A 25,792-nucleotide genomic window follows, 5' to 3' on the forward strand; every position below is an offset into this window, starting at 1 on the left:
CCTCTCCTACCCATCACCACTGCAGCCGTGTTTACCCCCAGCTTTCTGCTACTTGCAAGGAATAGTCTCCAGATAAATTAGTGAATTCATCTGCAGATTAAACATCTGCTAAAATTACACATTTGGCTTGCAGGTCCTCATTACTGGTGCTGTTAGATTCTTCATTAGACCATGATCAGAGGATTCTCACAGCTTAAATAAATTAGTGGTCAATGAGACATGCAAATAGAAGGATATTTTTTTTCTGTGCAAAATTTTTCCGTTTAACTTAAAACATGTCATGATCTCATCTGATGCAGGACTAAAAGGAAAAGAATGTAGTTACAGCTCACTTAGACTTGAGGACTAGTGGAGAAGAGGGAAGGGATGCTTACACCCAGCTACCACAGCCCCATAATCTGCAGGCATCGAGAGAATTGCTTAATGGCTTCATCCTGGAAAAGTGCTGGATGCGTATAACTTCATTAATGCTAATAGCAGTGTCAGAGCATCTCAGGACAGATCAGGCCTCCTCCAAACAATTATTAATTTAGCTGATCCTAACAATGGATAATTTTCCAGCATAGCTTCATGCCGTCTAAGAAGTGATGCATTCTGATTATTTTTTTCGGCTCTAACTCCGGGTCTCAATTTGCCTTTTATGGGACAAAAGCACTAATAACTGCCGCAAAACCCAGCTCTTGGACCCTGACCCTCCAAAACCGTTTTATCATATCAGTATCCTTGAAAAGCAACAGCTAAGAGACTGATGCAAAATGAATTGGAATTAGCAGTGAGCTTTCAGCGCCGCACTCTTAGGTATATTTGCCGTCATATTTTTCTAGCTGTAAACGCGAGTTACCTCTTCTTTTTAGGCAATGATAGAAGAGCCCTGAATCCCTCTGCGCTGTGAAGGTGTTGAGTGGCAGATCTTGAGTATCTGAAGCCGCAAATTGCATGTGAGCACCGTTCTCATACTGATAATGTTGAAGGGTCTGGTGATTCCCATGAAGTGGGTTAACATCTGGCTTTGTTGAAAGCTGGCCGTGACTGGACACCAACCTCTGCCTCATGATGCTTTTGGAAATTACTGGATATTCTTTGCTAAAAGAGGTGAGAAAAATATTACCAGTTAGCCATCAACATTAACAGAAAGATGAAATATTAGTTTGGCTTCTCTAGAGCATCTCCATCCGATGACTTCACCACCCTTTGCCAAACGTGATGAACTCATGCTCATCACATGCTGCTGGGTGTGGGCAAGCATTACGGCAACACACTGAGCAGTCACCGAACTACAGGAAGAGCTTTGCAGCTCCTAAATGGCATGAAGAGCCCCAATGCCCTCAAGCACAAGGAACGTGATGCCCCCCAAGGTATTTTAACCCCTTTCCCGACAAGGTGCAGCGCATAAGCAGCAGCCCAAGGATGAAAGCCTGTTTCTGCATCTCTGCCCAGGACATGCTTGTGCTTCTGGCCGCGTGTCACCCACCGCCTGCCTGTAGGCGCTGCCTGGGGTCAGCGCACACGTGTGCACGAGCGTGCCCGCTTCAGCAGCTCCCCAGCCCCAACAATGCGGGTGGCAGCGCGCCCCTGCTGCCACACCTCCCCGCCCCAACACCGTCCCTCCTACCTCTGCAGCCGTGCCACCCGCAGGTCGCTGTCGTCGCTCCCCCGGAATCCCTTGGCGAAGGGGTTGTTTTCGATTTTCAGCTGGGTGATCTTTAAAAGTAGGACACCGAGCATCAAGCGTGTGACAGCGGCTCAGCCCAAAAGGTGCAGCCGCAGGTCTGTGGCTGTAGGACTCGTGGTGCCCCGTCCTATGTGACACCCCATGAAAGGCAGAGACCACTGGTTTCAGGCATTTAAAGACAGCATCTCTGCATTCTGCGCTGAGACTGAGCTGGGAAGCTCAGCACTAGAGCTTGTGGAAGCAGCTTTTAAAGGGGACAAAATCATCAATTATTAGATTTTTGTTCAGTCTGGGTCTTATTCTGGCTCCTGTGTTCTCATTCTGGGCTCTTGTTAGCGAGACTGTATCTGTCGGATTTAAAAGGTTTCCTCTTTCTGTGTTAGAGAGCCCTGTTCCTTATGGAGTGGCTCTCCCGCATTCCCACAACAATTTTCTATATCTTTCTGTCTGTCATTCAGTCATTTTTCCTCTGTGAAAAGAACCGTAACTCAAATAGCGCTTTATCTCTGGGCAAGAGAAAGCTGCTGTGTTTTGGCAAGAGATGCCTTTCTCCCCCAGAGTTACGGTGCATTAAAAGGGTCAAAATGCCTTAGAATTCACTTAACTAGACTTAATTTTGCTGGAGCTCACCTTTTGTAAGGGAACCGTGAAAGACCTGCCAATTCATGAAAATTCTATTAAAACAATCACATGTGAAATTTCATTTTAAAATAGTCGTTAGTCTGTCTCACAGCTTACAGCAAATATCGCTCTCCCTCACCAATCCTGCCCCCTTGTCCCTTCCCTCTGCAAGGCAGGTACAAACCAAAGCCACACCGTGGCCAGGAATGTGGGAAGAGGTGCTTGGCTGTTCAGTGAGAAATAAGAACCACCTCTTTTAACAAAGGATTTTCTAAGGCAAACAGCCAGCAAACGAGATCACCTGAGAGGGTTTCAGGAGCTGGAAAATGCAAGAACAGCACCAGAACATTGGTAGGGACACAGGAGCTCCTGCAAGTATCCCTTGTCTGTCTCCCAAAGAGATGGACTTGTGTCTGCAGGGCCACACACCCGGGCGCTTTGACAGGGAGGTCACAGACAGGTCTAACACGTGTTATGGCCAGAACAGGCCAGAACCAGCTCTCATGGCTGTCCCTCCCCACTAAGGGATGCCAGCGGGTGGGACCATCTCCCCGGGCATCCAATTGTCAGTGAAAAGCCCTTTCCCAGGAGCAGGTGAGGTGACAGCATGGCAGGACAGCAGTGGGGGTGAGGACACATACCTCCTTGCGGACCCGCTGCCCTCGGGTCCCCGCTCTGCCTGAGGCAGCGCAGCCCTGCTCCCGCTGCCGGGCTGGCACCAGCCTGCGCCCCATTCCAGCGGCCAGGATGACAGCAAGGTCTGCATTCGCACCATTCGGCACCAGTGTTGCTATAACTAACAACTACGCTTTTAACGAAGTTGAAAAATACCCCTTACCAAAAAACTCCTGAGAAACCAGCTCACCAGTATCTGTGATGGAGAAGGAAGGTGGTGACATCCAAATTTCAGCAGCCCTGAGGGCCAGAGCTTTTCCTCTCTGCTCCCACAGCCCACAGTGGCTGCTGCCCATCAGCTGATGAACCACAAGAAACACAGGGCCCTTCCTAACCCACAGCCTGACAGCAGGTTTGTACATCTTAATTTTTTTATTTTAGTGACTGTGGTTTTCCTCTAACCCAAGCAGAATCAGGGCTTCAGTCCCTCGTTGTCACCTTCGCCTGGCTTCATCCAACTTGGGAGGGAGTTTGGGGTAAACACCTGCACCTTCCTCACTGATTGTGCTCAGGGTAGCCCCCATCATCAGTTTTCTATCTCTGGGGGCCCACAAGCAGCTCCATGACCAAGACTCTCATTTTTTTGTTTAAAAAGATGATTATTCACAAGGACACTTCTTGCTAACAGGGTATTTCTGAGCTAAAAATGGTTTGGTAGTTTGTTTCTTCTAAAAGACACCCAGAGCAGGTTTTCAGTTGCTCATGCCTAGGAGGATAAGCAAGACCATCTCCTCGCAGGATCTTCGCAGAAGGATTAGGGCTCGTCTGGGGCATTTTCCTTAAATCTGTCACATCCACCCTGCGCTGCCACCCAGCTCCCAGCCTCCCCCCAGCAGCAGTTGTACAGCAATGACAGTGGAAGTATTAACTTTAGGAAGCACTTTGAGAACCTTAGGGATGAAAGGCACTATTGACATACAAGACATTTTAAGTAGGTATTAAATAAGCTCTTTAGAGCCTTTTTGGTTAACCATGTTTGGGCAACTGGTCATTTTACACCAACAGCTACAACTTTTCAAACAGGATTCACTTCACTGTCCAAGTAGGGACGTCTGGGTTCTTTTCCCCGTCTTACCATAACACACACATCCATGCTCCTGCTCTGAGCCTTTTAACTGGCTCACTAATTGCAAAATCTTGCAAGGGCTCTATGCTTCCAGCATCAAAGGGTATATAGTCACCCTGCTTGGGAGGAAAAGGTCTGGTCAGATTATTGGGCAGGAAGAATTTCACATGTGTTCCTGTTCCTGCAGTATTTTCCTATGGCTGTGTAGAAAAGGAGCTGATACATTCACACATGGCAGATTCCGCGTTTTGGGTGACAGGAGGGCTCCAGCAGTGCTGCTTCACTCTGCCCCTTTATTTATGAATCCTGCTGCACTTTAAAACCCCCAGCTGGTAGAGCCCTGCAGGCAGAGTGTGCCACCAGGAGCCGTGCAGGGCAGCAGGAGCCCATGCCCAGGCAGGCACTGGGAGCAGCACGCTGCCACCCTGCCCAGCACCCTGTCCGCTCCCTGCCCGGCTGACAGCGCACCCGCTGTCACAGGGAGGTGACAATTCACTGTCACACCACTGTCCATCCTGCTCGTCACCTGGGTTGGCAAATCCTCAGAAGGAACACTACCCACTGCCACGACCAACACGCTCAAAAACAGGAGAGCAGCCAACCCTGCAGAACGTGGGTATCTGCGACACCCCTGCGGTGCAGAACCAAGCCCTTTGTACTTCATATTCCCCCCAAAAACAAACCCAACCCCCCTCCTGCCTTCATGTGCTAACCACAGAGCAGGCTCTTAGCTGTGTTTTTATGGTTACATTCCTCGTATGTCTCACTAAATACACATACTATAATTACTTTTCACTGTAGATTTATGAGCAAGCTTTACTAGTCATTATTAGATTTGCTTGCTGCTTTGAATGACATCTCAGCGTTTATGAGCACGCCGATTCATTAGGGTCTGGACTCATGGGGTTTGCCAAGATATTGTTACCCAGCGATGCCCACACTGCCCCTCAGCTGCATCCCCTGGCTCGTCACCAGCGTAAGGCTGGGGTGGAAACTTGCCTTTTAAAGCAGGATTTTTCTGCTGCACAACACCCCTCAGAGCAAACAGCTGCTGCTCATCGACACACAGCACTGCAGCAACATCGCTGTGCAATGTGGAAGATCATTTAGCAGCCGTCGGCGGCAGAGGGCTGCGAGTTGCAGAAGCCCATGAACAGAAATTAAGCACTTTGAGGCAGAAAAGCAGCCTACCTTGTGATTCTGGTAGGAGGTCACTGATATAAAGGACGTCTCCGGAAAAACATGGGTGCAGAAGGCTGTGTTCTTCGACCCGAAAGCGTTGTTCTCATCTGCCTTCACAATATGCAGTCGTGGTTGGTATTTATGCATTGAATTCAGAATTATCTGAAAAACAATTGATGTTAAAGTAAGAAAACCAATTAAAAAAATCCAAACAAAACAACAAAAAACCCGAGCCATAGCTATTTGACAGACTTTACTAGCAGGACACAAAAGCCCACCAGTGCTTAGCTTTAGCTTAGCTTTCAAATTAGAGGGGAAAATTACATTATATAAATGCACATGAACCAAGACAGAAAAGGTATCTGCTGCTCTGGCAAGCAGAACTGAACTTAAAGCTTTCCTGGTAAACCCTCATTTTCTTATTGCTATTGGATAGAGCCAGTCTGGGTGGAAAAAAAGTCATAATTATTTTTTTTCCCAGCTCATGCTGAAGCTGTACAATATATATAATTCACCAGCAGACTGGTCCGTAAAGATTCCTAATAAATAGTTTACTGAGCTGAAAAATACACAGTTTAGCAGAGGCAAAAAAAAAAAAACATCACAGAAACCACAGGAGGAGGAAAAAAAAAATAAAGCAGGCTATTTTTCTTTTATCTGCTGGTAAAACTACAAAAGAGCAGATTTTTTTCCCCTGCTGTTTGTGGAGCAGCTCGGGGCGGGTGCCGGGGTCCGGGCACCCCTCGCAGCCCCCCCAGCTGCAGCCCCCGCTCAGCTGCCCCAGCACAGATCCCCACGAAGGGGGGCAGCACCCACATGCTGCAGAAGAAAAGGTGGTTAAGAAATAGCATTTCTTTAAGAGTTGGGATGGTTCTAAGAAAAGCCTCTATTCCTGTTACTTGGCAAAGCAGCAGCACTGCTTTCGCCCTGTTCCCTTGGCACAACCCTTCCTGATCTCCTCTTCCCTCTCCCAGACTGGCTGAGCCTGCTCCCCCCCAGCCCCTGGTCCCAGAGGCGAGGGGCTCTCCAGCCAGGCTGACACCCCGGGGTGCCTGAAGGCTGCCAAGGGCACGTCCATCCCCAGTGGAGACACAGGCAAAGGGCCAAGACCGCAACGGGTGGTGACATCAACCTGGTGGTAGGTAGGTGGATGGATGGACAGGTGGACACACGCAATGCAGCACAGCAAGCAGCAGTTTACACCAATTGTGTATTTAGCCAATTTTAAATGAGAATTACTAAGAAACAGAAGATATTGGCTTCATGATTGGCTTTTGTGCCCAGGAACCCTATTTCATGCCTGTCCGTGCTGAGGAGCTCCAGCTGGGACGGGAGGCAGCACATGGAGCTGGTGCTCTTTAAACCCCTTCGTCTGGCTGCACGTAACTCTGCCCACAGTAGCTGGCTGCATTATATACCACTTAAATGCAATTTTTATTGTTGACATTTTCCAGACAACCCTCCCTGCTCCCCAAGAGAGAGAATGAGGAATTTTTGGCATTTTATCAGCTTTGCATCAAGTCTCTTAACCACTTTGCGGCTGTTGATGTGCAGGGTGTAGATCTGAGAGGGTCGGCTCAGGTTTTGGGCTGGAGCCTTTTCTCTGCTTTCATGTATCAGCCACTCGTAAAACAAAGCCAAGAAGAACAACGCCAGAGGGCTGAGAGTTTCATAAGAAGGAGCATTTTAATTTTCAATAAGTAAGAGTTGAGCCAAGCTGATAAATAACCATTGTCTGGAGGAGAAGTCGGGGTGTGCCAAGCTCCTCACCGCCTGCCCCAAACTGCCCAGGTCTAGCAAGGACGGGTGACTTGACCTCAGAGTCAGCGCAAGTCAACAGCAGAACAAAGAAAACAACCTTAAACTGAGATTTCCGAAGGGAAAATTAGGAGCCCAAGTTTTGATACACTCTGGATGAATAGTCTGTATTCCCCCTCCAAAGTAGTATCCGCTGAGCTTTAACGACCCCTTTAAAAATCTTCGGGTTTTTTAATAATGTCTTTTAAACTCAAGGAGTCCAAAAAATTTCCAAAACTAACAGGATATTACTTTTTGGAGCCTGATAGAAGCCTTCAGGAAAGGCTTTTTGACAGATACTCAAGGATACAGTTGTGACTGCAAACCTGCCTGGAGGTTCACGTGAACTGCTTGATACCTGTGGGATGTTTGGAAGGGGGAAAACAAACCCCCTAAACACCTTAATTTAGCCCCTGCGTTTACAAGGTTGGGCATTGCTGTCCCTGGCACCAAACGGAATATTTGCCCACACGCCCCAGTGCAAGTACCTGTTGGAAAACGCTGGATTTCTTTGAGTGTGTGACCACGAAAGGAGAACTCCTTGAGATGTGCCAGATCAAAGCCTACCAGCCATCACTGGGTGTGAAACATTAGTCACAGACACAAGAACTGCAGAGCCCTGAGGTTAACCATCAAGTCAGCGTCCACAGATGTGGATGGGGAACAGCTTCCAGCAAAGCAAAGCCCCATAAAAACAGTCCATTCTCATACGACGAAGGAAAAAAAAAACATCGGTTATGTGGTGGGGCGGTCAGCATGTCAGATTGGGGGCGAAAAGGGGAAGTTGTGGTGCTTCAGACGCCTCTCTGCGCTCCCACCAGCTGCACAGGTGACTCCTCACCTCTTTTTGGGGGGGCAGCGACCACCCTCTGCATACTCACAACCAACACTTTGCAGGTTTGAAACGAGCACAGAGGTTGTGGCTGCACAGGAACACACCACTTGTGCTTGCTGTGCACCTCGGGCGTTCGGAAACCCTACAAACCGTGCAAAACCGCCCCCCAGCCTGCAGCTGCAAAACGCTGCGCCTGCGCAAAGCCAAATGCCAGCGATTCAGGCTAAATAGTTTTCAAGGCCACTGTGGAAAACTGGTCACTGGCTAAAAATACACAAAACAAATGTAAATTCCACTCTGATGACGAACGTCAGTGGAAAGATTAACTTAAAGAATTGTGTCAAAAATGAGAAGTATTTTAATTGAGAGGGCAAAGCACAGCTGCTGCTGGGCAGTGCTGGGCAGGCAGGGCTCCAGTGGCAGCACCAAGCAGGACAGAAGGTGATGCAGCAGCTCCCAGCCTCAAAGATGATGGTAAAATGATAATTATATGTTTTCCTGCACTTACCTTTTTCATTGCAACGCTACAGGGAGATGAAGTCAGGGTCAAACACTGTCACGCACATTTTTAAATTGTTTTCGCTACAAAATGTAAGTAGTTTGAAACAGGTGAGCTGCTAAAAAAGAAACAGTTTGCCTCGTCTTGCCACTGAAAATAGTTACTGGTGTATTGGTTAGAGGGGAATTTTAACGTGATAAAAGGACAAGGACACAAAACTAGTAAGGGAAACTGGAAAACAGTGTTTCCTGGGCAGCACTGAGCACACTGGCTCAGTAACTGAAAGCCTCTCCCTCCAACTTGGTGATCTTGTCAGTTTGCCTACAAAAGAAACAACTCGGCTTACATGGAATGGCAGCATATTTAGGAGTCTAATCAATACTTTTTTTTCTGTATTTAAAAAAAGACCAAACAAACAAACAACAAAATCAACAAAAGGTAATCAAACACATCCCAACTAGAATCCTCAAATTATATGGACATCCCCAAATTTAGGAAGTGGATTTTCGCTCAACATCCCAACACAGGCACCGGTGGGGATGCCATCTCCCACCACCGCCACCCAAGCACACACCCTGCCTGGAAAATACACATTTTCAATAACAAAATGGCTGGTAAAACATACCCAGGTGGGTAACGGCCGTCTTCATCCCCAAGAGCATCACTGGGGGTGGCACACAAGGCTGTGAGGCACCACTTGTGCTGCTGCAGGGACCCGGCGGCAGGGACCCTCAGGGGGCTGCGCCTGCCGGGACCCAAACAGCTCCTCTGGCACCTGGGAAGCATTTTACATCTCCTGCCCTCCAAGGCGGTCACCGTGGCGCACAGCCCGGGCAGGCAGGGGTGCCTCCCCCTGCCGCGACCCCCCCGCCTCGCCGCCTTATTGCTGGCCAGAGGGGAGCCAAAGCAGCTCTCGAAGGTGATGTCACTCCTACCCCCTCAACATCACACGTGCAGACCAGATTGCGCCAGAGACCGACTCCAAAGTCAAATGTGAGCTTACAAAAACATATTTATTTTTTTTTTACCCCCCACCCCCCCATCTCCCTCCTTTGTGCTGATCACACAGTTGGCAGCTGGAACTTAAGCTGTAATGTAGCTCAACTTCTCTATTTTTTTGGCATTCCCCAGTCAGCAACAAATGTCAAAAAAAAAACTGGTGTCATTTGCTCCTTCCATTTAATTTCACTTAGGAAAACATACTCCTTTAGCATCTAATCTCACACGCTGCTGAGTAATGTCGGCTTCAGGGCTTGAAGACATTTGCCAGTTTGCAGGATTGGGCCCAGAGGCCAGAGCTTAGCGGGGTAATGGTACCGCATCGCTCGTCGCGGTGCAAACCTGCCTTGAAATCACCAGTAAAATGTATTTACTTTCATATGAAATTTGGGGAGTTGATTTAAGAGCACTCCCTGTTTCGCCAAGGTATCGAATGTCATATGATGCAGTGGTTGTTATGGCAACTACCCTTTTTATATTGAATAGTAAATGGCTACGAAAAAGCCACATAATTTTATGGTTGCTCCCAGGGGATCACATAACTAATATAAAATCTCTCATTTTAATGTATTTTCTGCTTCTTTCTTCCTTCCTTCTATTCTTTCAAAGTCAAAAAGCCTTTAAGCTGAGGCTGGCCCCTGTCCCGCACCAGGACACCGAGCTGGGGTGCGAAGGACCAGAACAAAAACCCAACAATTCGGTCCCCCGCACGCCAAAAAGAGCACGTTAACCAAGGAGGCTCCTCCAGCGCGGCAGCCACTGGGGCAGTCCATCTCAACCGACATTTAAAGCATTTGATGGCACAAGCCACCCAAAGCTAACTTTATGGTGGATGGGCCAGGGATGCCACGCATTGGCGCAGGAGCTGCCCCAGAGGGGTGACGGGAGTGCAGTGCCACTGCGCCGGGAGCGCTGCCCTCCTGCATCCCCCGCAGGGCCGCATCCCCCCAACGCAAACCGCTAAAATCATAGAATCATCTAGCTGGGAAAAACCCCTTCGGATCATCAAGTCCAACCAAATAAAACACTGTGCGCAAACAACCTCCACAGCACCTAAAACACGAGCTCTAAAATTACCTAAACCTCACCCGATTTATTTTCGGTCACCCACAGAGAACGATGCACCTGGCAGAGCCACCCGGGGCAGGGCTGTGGCTGTGCCCCGGTGTGGGAAGGGGTCTGTCCAGCCCACCCCAGCCCCAGCCCCACCCGGGGGAGCAGCCTCCCAGGCCCACACATTTGTCTTGGCAATCTGCACAATGTGGGGAGGAAAAGAGGGGGGAAAAAAAAACCAAACCAAAAAAAGGCTGGAAAATCCTAGGAAAAGCTTCAATGTGAGCTCAGACAAATTGTTCCTTATGGAATGGCCAAAGCTGGGATTTATTCTAGCTAAACGTTACCAAAATCCACTGCCTTCGACTTGCATAAACTAGTAACAACCAAAAGATCTAGCACAAGAGATGTAAACCTTCTCCATCCAGAGCCCCGCTGGTCGTTTCCCACCCGGCTACCAAAGGTGCACATGGGGACCCAGCCCCCCCCAGTGCCCAGCCCCCCTCCTGGGGTGGGAACGTGCAGGAGCAGAGCAGACCATGTAAAGCATCACATCAGGCTTTGTAAGTTATTTGGGCACCACTATTTCTCAGGTCAGCTGTAAGATGTTTCCTAGAATAGATGGGTTAAAGAACAAAAGAACCTTTCCACGGATATTCTTTCAGTAGAAGACTTAAGTGACGCGCCAAAAAAATTAACTTCAAATGTAGGATCCGACAAAAGGGGTTTTTTCAAGTTTTAAATGGACTGAAAAAAAGCTAGTTTAGTAACGGGAGCGACATGTATATACATATAAAAAATTCTTATATATTTCTTATTTTTTTATATAACTATAAGAAAAATATTTATTATATATATTCCTTATATAGATTTAAGAAATCATATCTATATAGAGAAGAAACCACATATATATATATACAAGAAATCTTATATATAAATTTAAGAAATCTTTAGCTGAGAATAAACTAAAGATTCTCGCCATAGCCATCTTGCTACAGAGATCCTCCAGCCTTGCTCTCGGCAAGGACAAGCAGGGTGCAGCCCCCCGGCGGGACCCCGGCCCTTTGGCCACAGGCGATCCCTGCGCCACAGCTGCTGAGGCAGCACGTAAAGCTACTACCAGCACCCGCCGAGGAAACTGCTTGGCCGCAAGTCATAAAGCAAACAAATAAAAAAACTTCTAAATAAAATTCAGGGTTTCATAAGATTGGTAGGAGATTAACCTAATTAAAGTGGCTGAGTGCGCCTGACGAGCAAAGACAGAATTATGCTAAAATTGAATTAATAGACAAACGAGAGGGAAACCCCAAGACTACAGGAAAAATGAAGTCTTTCAGTGATAATCAAATAAAACCAAGTGTGCAAATAATAAATCTGAAGAGAAATACCAAGTTCATCAGCATTAAAGAAGTAAAGCCATCAGCATTAAAGCATGAAGCCAGTAAATAGCAGATTTGGGTCAAGAAAACCAGCAATATCACTTAAAACGCTATCACAAGTGACAGACCCTCTATAATCCCCTGTAGCTCTAAACCTCAGTAGGCCACATCTCAAACTAAAATAACCCCACATTTTAAGAGCAGATAAAGTCCGTTATGGCAATTAAAAGGCAGCAGCAGCAGGAGTGAGGTATGTACAGGGTACGTAACATAACCAAACTCAGCAATGCTGTGTTGAAGGGGGGATTATTACTTGTCACAACCTCCACTTCTATTCTTCATTTACTACTTGTCTTTTTATTCTTTCCTGCAGGAATATCTTTACATATTCTCTAAAAAAAAAAATTATAATAATAATTTCCAATTGCTCTGGTCCCAGCTGAAGCCTGCCAGAAATACTGCTGTGGTGCTATTGCCCTTCCCAGGCTGCAGGAGCCCAGGAGAATGGCTGAACCCTCTTTTTTTCAACGGAGAATTTCAGTGGAGTCATTAACAGCAACAACCAAAGCCGGAGCCCCTGACACGACGCACCTGCTCCTTCGCGTTCTCCGGCGTTACCGTGCACGCCTGCGAGTGCTGACCTTCATGTGGCTCCGCGTGTTCACAGCGTGCCCAGAACGGGGGGAGGGGGTCTGTGAGTAACCATTGGGTTTTCTTCCAGCTGCACTGCATCTGGTGAGACCGGCCTTCCCAGGAGCTGGTCCCCGGGAGCAAGATGCCAGCCAGGCTGGTCTACAGCACGGCTCCGGAGCCACCACAGCCCACCCTGAGCCATTCCAAAAGCTGGCACCCTTCGTGGCCACACCGGTGCCTGCAAGGTGTCCGCATGTCCTGCCCAGCTATCATCTGCAGGGTGTGAAACCACATTAAAGTCCACCCTGATGAACAGCCTCTGCCTCCTGGCAGCACCCCTCGTGTTTAAGGACACTGGTCACCCTCACCATCCCTCAAGGTATATTAAACGCCTTTATCTTTATGTACATTATTATGTACATTATTATGTACCACTAGGAGGAGGGCTGGCTGTTTGCTGCCCGGCACGGCACACCGTTGGGTGCTGCAGAGCAGATGACTCGTGCCCCACGCGATTCCGTGGGAGCAGGGACCTTCCCGGCACCCTCACCAGCTTGGCCAGCTGCTCCAGGGTCTCAGGGAGCCAGGGCTGAAGTCCTGCATGTGCTATGGCGTCATTACAGCTACCTGTGCCACCGCCGTGCCCTGGGCACGCGTGCTGTGCTGCCCAGCACCGCAGGTGGGAGAGAAACAAGGTGGGTTTTCCTTCAGAGCTGCCAGTCTCAGCACCTTAAATCATACCTTGAGTCATGAGCTGAAGAAAAGCCCAAACAGCGAAACAACAAAAAAAAACAATAAAATGAAACAAGTCGCATAGAACCACCTCACCACGGGTCGGGGCTGAAGCCCCTCAGCAACCCCCCCCCTGTGCCCCTTCGGCAGCTTCACACCCGCCCTGAGCATCCTTCACCTGCCGGGGCCAGAGTGGGAGCACAGCTCCCAGCCACGAGGACGATCTCACAGTCACCCTCCACCCCGGCTGTTTACATACTTCAGACCTCTGAAGAAAGTGGAATTCCATTCATGAGCATGTATCACTACAGGGATACTCACTCAATAGTTCCCCATATGCCCTGAACTAACCTCCTGAAAGAAACACAAGTATTACGTTATCCTTTCCGACACAGAGGTTATTTTTGTGCGGCATCTCCAGCTGCTATTAGCCAACTGATCTGTTAGCACTTGCAGTGACATAACCTGGTTCATGACGAAGGAGTCATTCCCATCTTTCACCTGGAAAACACAGCTGGGTGCTTCCCAGGCAGAATACACAGGGAATGGGTAAGGGATGTGACAGCCTGGCACTGGAGAGAGCATCCTTGTCTCCACAGACAGACTATACGCAGCTGCTGATCATGCACGTGGTGTTAGAGAGCAAAGCGTCGGCTCTGCCAGAATCACTAACCCTGTCACTCAGCAACCCCACATAAATCACAAGCTCTATCAGGCTGATTATCTCTGCATGTAAAGATTTGAAAATACATAAATTAAGATTTTACTCTAAGCACAGGTGGCTTACAATGCTTTCTTTAGGATCAGATAGACCTCGCCGCAGCTAAACATTACAGCGGCTGCTGATTTCTTAATCCATTCTCAACATGGGCATTTCGCAGTTGTTAAGCCTGGTGTGAAAGAAGCCTTTCATGGTCAAAAAATCCCCCAAGAGGAAAATATACAGCCCACATTTTCAGGCCGTGGTGCATGAGCTGGGCACTGGCTTACCTGCCACCAAACCTACTCAGCCAGAGGGGTTTGCAGGCAGATGACAGAGCCCTGCACTTCATTTCTTCTTATTTAAAGCCTGCGTGTTTTTATCTGACTGCATTGAAAAATGCCTCCCATGCCTCTGACTGTAATTAATAATTTAACGCAATAGATAAGCGGTAATCAAAGCAGGAGGGAGGGGTGCGAGGCTGAAGAGGGGCAGTTGGTGGCTGGGTTTATGGGCTGGGTGTCAGAAAGCCAGGCTTCCCGGCGCAGCCTGTCGGGCATCCCCTCCCACCAGCACAGTAAATAATCTTCAATCTAATCCTGTGGATTGCAGCAAGGGCTACTGCTCCACAGCTTACTAATTAAGCTGTTTAACTTACTTATTTTAAGCCTCAAATGTACCTACACTTCTCTTTATGAACTCCGTGGGGCTGCTCGTCCCTGATGTTAAGCAGCTATTACACCGCACAGAGTCAGGGCAGGGATTCGTTTATCAATTAATTCATTGAAATGATGCAAAATTTCTGACTGTCTGCTTTTCAGGTGAGATCCCCCATGCCCAGGAGCCAGGCTCAGAGGAGCTGCACCCCACGCTGTGATATCTTTGCCCTTCACACCAGCATCCCCCCCACATCAGGCGCGGCGGCTGGGGATGGAGCCCAGCAGCCTGGCGTGCCCCAGCTGCATCTGCCACCATGAGCCCATAAAATCCACCACGTCCTGCTTGTGAGACCCCCGCAACACCGCTCCTGCTCCAGCCTGACCCCAGGATCAGCTCCCCACGCTCGATATTAACCAGCAGGTAAACAGACAGGGAGCTGGAAAAGCTCCTTTACTTCGTTTTTTTTTCCCCAAAGTGCCTACCTTAAACACAGTTAATGCAGAAAAGGAATATTTAGCGCAAAGATATTTTGCCCAGCACCTCTTCCCCGGCTCCAAGCCCCTCCTGCCCCCAAGCAGCCACAAGCAGTTTGGGTCCCAGCCCCGCACATCGCAGCGTGGGCTGGAGGGGATTGCTCGCAGGCAGTGAAGAGCTGCGGGCAGGGATGCGCTCCACGGGATGTCAGGGCACCCGTAGGAGCTGGAGCCCAGGAGGGTGGGAGCCAGGTAGGGAGCGTGGTGCCACGGCACCTGCGGGACCCCGCAGCGCTGAGGGTGCCGGGGAGGGCGAGCCAGCCCGGCTGTGGCTGGGCAGCTACCCGCACACCACAAAAAGCCCCAGCAGCAGCCTGCAGAAGTCATCGCCCTGCGTGGTTTTGAGGTTTGGAGAAAATCAAAGACAAAAGGAAATGGCAGGCAGGCTTCGCTGGAGCACGAGAAGGCAAACAAACCCTGTGGGTTTGCTGCCTTGTTTTGCTTTGGGAGCTTTGAGAGACCATTTGCAGTCGCTGGGAACAAATTCCTAGAAATGAGAAGCTGTTATTATTCATACTGTAACGCCTTCACAAGCAGGGCTGGGAGGGCTGTGCCGTGCCACTGCCTGCCCCAGGGCCACCAGCCACTGCAGGAGAGCAGTGCTCACCGGGAGGAGAATCCACCCTCACCGCCACAGAGCCCAGCTCTCCTGTGTGTGCACAGCAAGAAGTGGAGTGCCACTTCTCTAAAGCAGATTAATTTAGAAGCCTAACGAGGAACTGTCTGAGGAAGGGCTAAATGCCATTTAGCCCGGCAGGTTGTCAGTGCCCGAACCGCACAGCGACCTGGCCACTCTGAAATGAGTTATTTCAGGCATTTTCCCAGCAGCGTGAGGCAGAGCGTGCCGGGGTGGGCTGCCAGGCTCGTACGGCACGAGAGGGCTGCGCAGGGCTCACCCGGAGCAGAACCACCACGTCTCGCTGCAGGTATCGCCCCAAAACACAAACCAGAGCCCCCCACCCCCCCTCACTAGGGAAGCTCCGTGGGAGGACAAACAGGCTGTCTATTAAAAGGGGAGGGAAGAAAAATCTTCCCTGTTAAAATGCAGCGTTAAAATCACAGTTAAATCACAAAGTCAGGAAAAGCGAACGTTTAAAGTTGCAAAACCAGCGCTGCACATCCTGTTTGTTTTACGGCCACATCGAACATCCTGTATGTTTTACGGTTTACATTTTACAACGTAAACAGTCATATATTAAGCTGCACAGTTAACCAAGAGAAAAACACGGGAGTAGAAAAATGCCACATGCAAAGCCAGCAGGTTGGTACGGCTGCTGACACCGAAACGTCAGCATTTGGGGGTTTTACACAATTTTTACTGTGCAACCCTCGGCACAGTTATTTCATTTCATTTCCGTGGTGCTTTCCCTCTTGAAGAAGAGTGAAAGGGAGAGATCGCCTGTGATTAATAACACCAGCATTAAATGGCCCTGATTAGTCTTTGAAGTTCACACATGTTTCATTGGGGTCAGTAGGTTGGGGAAGAGGGTCAGTTGCCGGCGCTGCTGACAGCTCGGCGCAGGGCTGGGTTATCCCCGTGTCACGCTGCCAGAGCCCGGCTCTGCCACAGCACCGCAGCACCCATGCGCGGCACCAGCGCGCTGCCCGCCACAATTCGAAATCGGCAGAAAATTATGAACACGGCACAAAAATTCTGGATTTTTTACAGCAGTTTCAGCTGGTAGGGTCATCCCACCTCTGGAATTAACCCCCTAAAGCTCCGTCTGGTTTAGCAATGTCAGAATCGCACTTTCTGTACGGCTTTAGGTGGCATCAGGACAAACAACTGCCCATGAAAACCTGCTGCTTTAGAAGCTCGATGCACAATCACTTTGCACCAGACAGATACAGCCCTTCTCGCTCTGCACCCTTGTTCAGGACCTTCCCACAGCCCCCCTCACCCCTCCAAACTGCTGCTGGTCAAAAACCACATTTGATAATACGAAGCAGTTTCTCTTACCTGTGGTACTAGGAGGAGCTGATGGGACTAAACCTAAAAGGATTTTAAACTCTATCTTCCCTTCCTCCAGCCAGCAAGGTTTGTTTATTTTTACATGACTTTCAGCTTGGACAGTGCAAACCACACAGGTCTGTATTTTATATAAAAATATAAAGATTTATATAAAGAGCATTATCTAAGCACCCGTTTGCCTGGCAGGCTAGAGAGACCCTTGTTCTCAGTTATTAAATGCACTGTGGTAGACAACTCTGTACATCCCACTTCTGCATTCGCAATACACATGAATTAAGATTTTCCAAATAAAATACTTCATCTTTTACAGGGCTGCCAAAGCCAGCTTGGAAAATAATGAGTTTATGCAACCTGTTTCTGTGAGCTGTATGTACCATGCACAGCAACAGCCGGGCTGAAAATCCCACAGCGCTGCCTGGAAAGTTCCCGGGCAGAAAATAAAAGGTCGGTGGCATCCGGCAGGACACAACCGAGCAAGTCAGAGGCGGCATTTCCAAGAGCAGGGGAAGCATGCAGGCACCCACAGTGGCCCCCCTCCCTCAATGCCAAACACTCCCCCACCCTGCTGCACTGGCAGCAGAGAATAAATGTCATTCCTCGTTATTAAATTAGCTGCGACATCCCCACCAGCATCCCAGTCCAGCCACAAAGCCAGCACTGCAGGCCCACCTCTGACCACAACCCTTGCAGAATGTCTCTCTTACATGTCCAAAGGGATCCAGGTGGTTGTTGGTGAGTTTGAGCTTCTGAAAGGACACCAGCTGCCGCATCCAGTGCGCTCCCGTGGCCGGTGAGTCGGGGTGCACGTACAGCCGCCCTGGCATGGCCGGCTCTGCCTTCCCAGCCACCATCCTGCAAACACAGCGGTTACAGATCGTGTCACCTCGGCAGCACTTGCCAGCCCGGACGCAGGACAGCATCATGTCCATGCGCTCAACCCAGCAACCCTCCCGCCAGCCCTGGGGGGACGCGCTGGGGCGCAGGGCTCAGAGGGGCTCGAGGGGCTTCCAGGGCTTCTCATTCCAGCATCGCAGACTGGCAGAGCAACCCCACCGCTGCTGCCACGCGGTATTTCCTTGGGGCACTGTCTCTGCATGGCATTTGTGTTGACATTGGTCAGGGAGGAAATCTCATCTGGGTTTTTGGAGAGGATGAAGCCTTCAAAGGCCATTCTGCAAGGGGAGATGGTCTCACACCCTTCCCCAGGAGAAGGTACCTGTGAGCAGGAGCAGTACTGGTGCGGGTACATGCAGAGCTCCCCTAGCCCCTGGCCGGGCAGTAGCTCTGGTGGGAAGGGGCTGCTCCCAGAGCTGTGTGCTGGCACACAGTGCTGCTCCTCGTACCCCTCTGCCTGCTCCCCTTGCCCCCACACCACCACCACCACCTCCCATGGACACGACCCAGCTATGAGACATCACTTAATGGCAGCTCCCTCATTACCGTGCATTGTTCGCCTCTTATAAACCACCAATAAAGCCATATTACCAAAAGCAACAGAGACTTTCCAGCATCAATAAAAGGAAAAGGGGAAATAGCTCTAGGGCTGGCAAAAGCTAAATTAAACAGAGTTAACAACTATCCATCATCTAGGGCTTAATGTTTAAAAGACAAAGTGGCCGCCTCGCTGCAGAGGCCCTCAGCCTGCTCCTCGTACCCAGCGGCACTCCAGGACAAAAGCGAACGGAAAAGGGATTTCTTAAAACTGGAGCAGCCCTAATGCGCAAGTAAATTATTACTGTTTTATAGGATGTCACCAGGTTCGTTCCCATTAAGATGACTATGAAATTTTCCATTGCTTGTCTTTTCACCAGTCTGCAGTGGGTGGAAGGGTTTGGGAAAACCACAGCGAATAGTCACAGCGCGAGAGGCTGCCGGGCGCGTTTGGGGAGGAAAATCAAAAGACAAAACAGCATTTCCCTCGTCAGAAAACAAAAATCATAGCTGCCTCTCCAGTAAGAAACTTTGCTATCAAAGGCACAGAGAAGGGAGGAATAATAGAAAAGAAAAACTCCAGAGGAAGAATGAATTAAAAGGAAAACACAACTCTAAGCAGGATCCGGCATTGGACTGCGAGAAAGGACTCGCTGCACCCTTCGCCTGCCGCATCCGCGGGGCTGAAGTGGGGCTCTTCTTACACCACCCCACGTTCTGCTTTATAGCTGAGCTCCTAAAAGCAAAACATTACTAGGGAAGAAAGGAATTTAAAACTTTTCTCGACTCACATCGATACCTAATTTTTAAGGTGAAAACGGACCATGAGAGCACCTAGTCGGGCCTCTGGTACAGTGTAGGCTGCGGCTTTACCCTCTCACACCTGAGCACGGCCTAGAGCATCTCCTCCAAGAAGACATCCAGCCTTGAGAGCTTTGGAGATAGGCAATCCACCACCTCCATTAGCAGTTTGCTCCAGCAGTTAATCACCCAGCCTGTTAAGAGTATTTTATTTTATATTTGTCTGGTTTTAACTTCCAGCCATTGGCTGCTCCACCAAAGAGAGCTCTGGGATGTTGGCATCCCTCCCATGGGAAGGTATTTCTGTTGGTTTCCGAGTTCGCACAGCAAACGGTCGATCCAATTGGAATTTTCTTATGGAAAAGGAGGTAAACAGAGATGTTCTCTTACCATTTATTGTCACAGAATTTATACCGGTGGTCATCAGCTGGGACGATGTCAATCAACAAGATGTACTTGGTCTTGGGGTTCATTCCGGTCACTTTAACCTTGTAACTAGGAAACATCCTCCTTAGGAAAAGCAAAGGGTTAACACATTAGTGAGCGACCTGGAGCTGGGCCAGAACTGATGGAAACTTGGAGCAGCACCCCAAAAGGCAGATCCACCATGTGATGAATTCACGCTAGGACAAATGAGCTACAAAACACTATTGCTGCTTATACGTCACCTGAATTAAACTCACTCTTTCCAGAGCATGGGCTGCACAGGGCTAGTGCAACATGGGGCACAAACTGGGTATATAGAGGGGGGTTATGGGCCAGTGCCAGGAAAAGGTGGGTGTAGGGAGAGATACACGGGGGGTCAACACATCCCTCCTTACGGGAGGCTCCAACAGGGAGCCCTCACTGCCCCGGGGGGCTCCATGGGGCTCATGGCAGCCTCAAAAATGCAGATTTCTTGTTGCCATGAAAGTGCGTGAAAAGCAATGAGATGTGACCCACTTCAGCAGAAACTAAGCACAGGCAGCTCTCCCATGTCCACACCACCACGTCCCATCACGGCGCCTACGCTGAGCCTGTGCTCCCTTCAACAGGCTGAAAACTGGGGATCAGTAAAGCCTGAGGGGAGGCTAAGGGTTAAACCCTGCGATGGAGCAGCCAGCCATTGCTCCTCTGGCTTTCCCAGATGTCCCCAATTCACAGCAGCCTGTTAAACCTCGTCCAAGGCAGGAGCACTGCAGAGCTCCCATGGAAAACGCACCCGTCCCACCGATCTACCACTGACTTCAGCAGACACGTAGCAACCAAACGGGGAACGTCACGTAAACCAGTGTACCATGAAAGAATTCTTATATATATATAACATTATTAAAGAATCTCGGCAGTATTAAAGAGTATTTTTTTATAAATCTATGGCCATGAAACCAGTATATACCATCATGCTCTAGTCTTGTGATCCAAAGATAGCCCTGATGGGTACGGGCATGGCCATGGGCTTTAAGAGTGCATCAGGAACCAGGTTCTGCAGGATCAGGCACTTTACATCCTCGGAGTAACTATTTTCTTGGCTCCATCTTCCCAACCTCCTCCTCATCCAGTAAAAAAAAACAAGTCAATGGAGCAAACTGGCTCACCGCAGCCTTCAAGCAACCAGCCAGAACAGAAAATTCTCCTTTCCACCGCGGGAAGGGGATGGTGGATGAGAACTGCTACATCCCGGACTCATTCTAATCACCCAAACTCAGAAGGGCCCAAATCCCGATGCCGTTTCTCCATCGAGCGCCGAGGCTGCTTTGCCCCCACCCGATCCCCCCCTCCCCCGCTCGCTGCCCCCACGCCCGGCCGGGCTGGCCCAGCACCATTTTGTCACTGCTCGGGGAGAAGGCAACAAAATGGGCCCTGTTCGAAATCAGTTCAATTGACTCTTTTAACCGCTCTGCATAAATTCCAGATGTTTACCATGTAATTAGCCGGGACTAAAAAGGGGTGGTTTACCAATGCCCGTATTTGATTTTCATTCATAAACTCTGCACTCCTCTTAACCTTGTCCTCCTCCAGGTAAGCACCTGGATAAATACAGTAGGACATTTCAATTTGTGAATACACAGCCCAATTCACACATTGAAAAAAATTGCATAAGGAATCCAATCTGAATGCCAAGATATTTTTTTTTTAAATTAGGCCTTTAAAAGACATTTTAAAACGCAACAAAAAAAGAGGAGAAATTGATTAAAAACCAGGAACGAGATGGACATGATTTGGCAGTTACTGCCTCGTACCAGGCAAACGTCCTGCATCAGGGATTTTTATAACATCTAGCTTCTGAATTTCCTTTTTTCTCAATCATTTCATTTACTGTAGTACATCCAAGCTGCTAAAGTAGCCGGACTGATATATTGTAAATGTTAAGTGCTTTTTTAATGGCATTTAAAATTAAGCTTCAGCATATGGAGTTCATATAGCATGGACATGCCTGAGTTTATAATGTTCTTTAGTATAGCCCTCTAAAATAAATACAAAGAGCCAAAGTACTACTATAATATATACAGCTGAAATTCTTTAAGGATAACAAATGGGGACTCACATCTGATTGAAGGTGTTGCTTAACTTGCAAACCACTCGCTATCTCGCAGTGGTAGCATTGTGCTCAACGGTCGACAGACCCAGCTACAACCAAGTTTGCCAACTCTCCGCATTCTTTTCCAGGAAAACACAGGGTAGATTTTAGTAATTTGGCTGTGCACGGACATTTCATCATTATTATTAGCTGCTGCATTTTGGCCTTAAAAAAAAAAATATGCGACTAATGTGCTGTCCAGGGACTTGTCATTTTAATTTTCTTAATGAAAACATATTTTTCAACCCCTTGGCAGAGACTCATTTAGTAAATATCTCTTTGCAATACGATGCAAACATGGGTTGTGCATTTCTGGTGGGAAGGCATGACAAACCAAAGAGCTAGGTCCAAGAAAGTAGAGTTTCAATTAAAAAAAAAAAAAAAAAAAAGCAAGAGAGAGCACCTAATATCATGTCCTGGCCCTTATTAAATGTCCCATTTGAAAGAGGGGAGCAGAAAACCACGGCGGAGGCAGCGGGCTGCACCAGCCCTGCCCAGGAGCGAGGCTGTGCCTACAGTGGGTCTATACAGCTCCCCGTCAGCCCTGGGAAGGGGCCAAAAACCTGCCTGTTTCCCCGAATTTACTACAGGTCAATGGAGCTACTCACAGCCATGGGCTCTACAATCAGTAGTAGCTTTGCATAACCAGCCCCTCTGCCAAATCTCTGCAGGCAGGAGCTCTGGGGTGGATGGGCGTCTCCGCAGAGGATGCTTCGCCTGGGCCAGCTAACCTTGACAATAGCTTGCTTCATCATCCATTGCTCGGGGACCAGCAGCCACAGAAGAATAGCCCAATGCTGCAATAAATCCTTGCCAACGGCTTGCCACGCTCTGGGAAAGCTCAGCCTGGCTTTGGTGGGAGGTTTGAAGCAAGACCCACGCAGAGCCACGTTTTACCCGCTCTCCTTCCCGCTGCCACGCGCGACTCCAAACCAGGCAAGAGCTTTGCTGTGCAGAAACCGGTTACAAAAATTGGGAATTTGGGGCTTTCCAGGAAGCCTGACCAAGCAGGCGGCATCCAATCCCCAGCAACACCACCTGCACCAGAGGCAGCTGCCGTCGGGCTGCAGCCGTGCAAACGGGGAAGCTCAGCAATGTTAAGCACTGGGCACATGTGCAGCACAGGATCAACCAACTACTAGTGAATTGTAGGCCACCAGTAATCAGGAGATTAAGAGCAGCAGTTCCTGGCCTCATCATCTTTTGTACAAACCCAAAGTCTGGTTGGACGCGGTGTCCAGAGGCTGCAGCAAACACCCTGAACATGCAAACGCGGCCAGCATCCCTGTGGTGGAGGAGACCAGGACCAGACCAATTTCTCCCCCCTTATGCTCATTTTTTGGAAGCCACACCAGGGAGAGGGGTGTCTGACCCACCCACATGCATTAGGTGTGACAGCTGCTCCCAGCCAACACAGGGCAGCCGACGGGGCCACTCGCTGAGCACGGAGCCAGCAGCAGCCCCACAGCTCCCTTACCCACATGGGACCGGCCACGAGCCCATGGCACGCCTGTGCCACAGCTGGCAATGCACGGGGGATGCAGCACAAGCAGCAGCCCCAACAGCCTCTTCTGCGAAACACTGAGTCAGTAAGACTCCAATTTTGGACACGTTCACAACCCACTTGTCCCTCCCTAGCTCAAGCCAATGAAGAAGGGACCATCCAGACTCCTCAGCACCATCCTGACGCTCTCCTGCACCCCGCAAAGCTCTCTGCTGGGCTTAGCTGTCCCGACAGGCACCTTCCTCCCTCCCTCCCCGCACGGGCACGGCACTGGGATGCCCTTCAGAGGGGAGAACAGATCAGTTTTTACATTCACACAAGAAAACTGCCCTCAGAGAAAGCAATCACAGGAGAAAGGCTACAGTGCCCCACTCCTGTGTGAGCGGGACATCTGAGACAGCATTAAAACACCACGGTCTGGCACCCAGTCACTGGGGGCTGAAGCGCAGGTGATGCCCTGGGGAGGGCAGAGGGGCTCAGCCCTGCTCTGGGGACCGCGGGCGGTGGGAGCAAGACCAGCATCGCCGGGGCCTGGCACCACACAGCCCCGGCTGAACCCTTCCCTGCAGCTCTGCGCAGATGAAATGTAGCAAAAAGAGTAAAAGCCAGGAAAATAAACAAGCAGCACAATTCTGCAGCCCTCCCAAGATTCAAAGATGATGTGCGAGTGAATTATTTGTTCTGATAATGAAGCAGTCATTGCTTAGCTAAGTTTATGCTAGGCACATTTTATCTCTACATGATATTCACAAATTGTTTTAAAATGAACTGTTAGAATAAGCATCTCTTGTTTATTTATTTATTCTATTACTATCCAATCCCCTTAGCCATGGAGCAGTTACTGACACGGAGCCAAAGCCTCTATTATGTTCAAACAAAGTTTAATTAATGTGTAATTGGTCAGTTGGATTTGGAAGCGAGCGATAAGAAGAAAGTTTGCTTTCCTTGGGGGCAGCAGTTCCCAGCCTTTCGGGCTCTCCAGGCTTGGCCACTTCGCGGGCATCTGACTTGTGTTTTAACCCCCATCTGAGCAGGCATGGCTGGTCCTGGGGAGGTAGGCAGCTGCGAGGCTCCCAGGTCCAATAAAGTCTTATTTTCTGGGCAAGGGACAGCAAGCCAGAAAAGCCGAGCATGTCAAAGCTGATCAGAGCTCAAAACCCTCCTGAGCGCCCTGTGTCATGCTGCACGCCGGTACCCGTGTGTCCCAGGGACACTGGCTCATGCGTTGGTGCTGCTGGGTGACAAGGTGGCCTCTGCAAATCCCTCAGGCCTCACCTCATCCTGCTCACACGGACTTGATCTGACCTTCCTTGTTTAGATGCAAAAAATAATTTCTGATGCCCCTGCCTGATGCATTAGCTGGGAAGGGGTTTCTCCAGCCAGCACGTGGTAAGCAGGCAAGCCATGGGGACCTCGACTGGTATTGCCGTAGAGAAAACTGTGTGGAAACAAGGTACCCAAGTCCTGTTGGAGCAACCCAAGTCATGTCCTCACCACAAGCTGTCGGTGCTCTCTGAAGCCCATGGAAACGTGCAGACTGGTGCTCCCTCATGTCTGTGTGGTGTGGGTGGTGCTTCAGATACTACCGAGCGCTTCCTTCTGTCCTTTCAGGGTGTAAAAATGCCCCCAAGCCCTTCAGCAGCTGAAGTCCTACTTTCAAAAAGACAAAGATTTCCACAAACAGACAGCAATTTTACAATCCTTGATTTTGGGGTAGCCAAGTAAAGCGACAACTGGATTTTCAGAAGCTCCCTTACGGTGCTGTCTGGAAGGGTGATGCTCATGGCATATCAGGTTGTGAAAGGATCAGAAAAACAAGAAATCACTCAACATCTTGGCTAACAAGCTGTATTACAGCTGAAAGACCACCTCCTCAAAAGCTGCTGGGCATGCCAAGATGCCTCCAGCGATGGTTTGAAAGCACTGAGGCAGATGACATGCCTGTGTGCCTGATAATGACTAATGTGACCCCAAATTCTTCTTGAGAATTGTCCATGCCTGCTTAAGGATGCTTCCCCTTGTCTTCATTGTTACGAGGGAAAGGAATGGTGTGCAGAGGCTACAAGAACCATGTTTCCATTCTGATGACCTTTCTTCTTTTTTCTGATTTCCCTTCTTCTGACAAGTATTTCTTCCACTGACTTAACGCATCTTTAGAAATAATACTCTCCGGGGCAGATTAAAACAAATTTGGGGATGTCAGCTGTTTCTTTTAGCCTTTTAAATGGCATTTCCTTTTTGATAGATTCTTGCTTTCAGAAAATACTTTAAAGAGATCAAAGACTTTTTCAACAGGGTCCCATTTTCCCAGTGTATCCTAACCCTCAGTCCCTTATTTCTCTTATCACCCACGCCACTCCGCTATGACGCTCTGTATACAAAGTAAGAGCAGTTAACTTTGAAGTGCTGGATTAGCCCATGCCAGATCCTTGCCTCAGAATAACAAACAATACAGGTTCAACAGGAGTTCTCATCAGTAGTTCATTTTTCA

The 25,792-nt window shown here is 49.2% G+C and overlaps 1 protein-coding gene across 3 annotated transcripts in view; it reads right to left on the minus strand.

Annotated features, from left to right (window-relative positions):
* The window catches only part of TBX4 (T-box transcription factor 4), an 85,311-nt gene that overhangs the window by 51,924 nt on the left and 7,595 nt on the right, over positions 1–25,792 (minus strand). For 2 of the 3 annotated variants that reach the window (XM_080383400.1, XM_080383399.1), the window contains 5 exons: positions 19,631–19,750; positions 17,713–17,860; positions 5,226–5,378; positions 1,613–1,701; positions 842–1,083 (listed from right to left, as the gene is read on the minus strand). In XM_080383400.1, coding sequence (XP_080239526.1) covers positions 842–1,083; positions 1,613–1,701; positions 5,226–5,378; positions 17,713–17,860; positions 19,631–19,750 — 752 coding nt within the window. Of the gene's footprint in view, positions 1–841; positions 1,084–1,612; positions 1,702–5,225; positions 5,379–17,712; positions 17,861–19,630; positions 24,952–25,792 lie in introns of all 3 variants that reach the window. The other variant, XM_080383401.1, reaches the window with a different exon arrangement.

The sequence above is a fragment of the Falco punctatus genome, assembly GCF_963210335.1.
Source record: "Falco punctatus genome assembly, chromosome: 1".
NCBI classification, from domain to species: Eukaryota; Metazoa; Chordata; class Aves; order Falconiformes; family Falconidae; genus Falco; species Falco punctatus.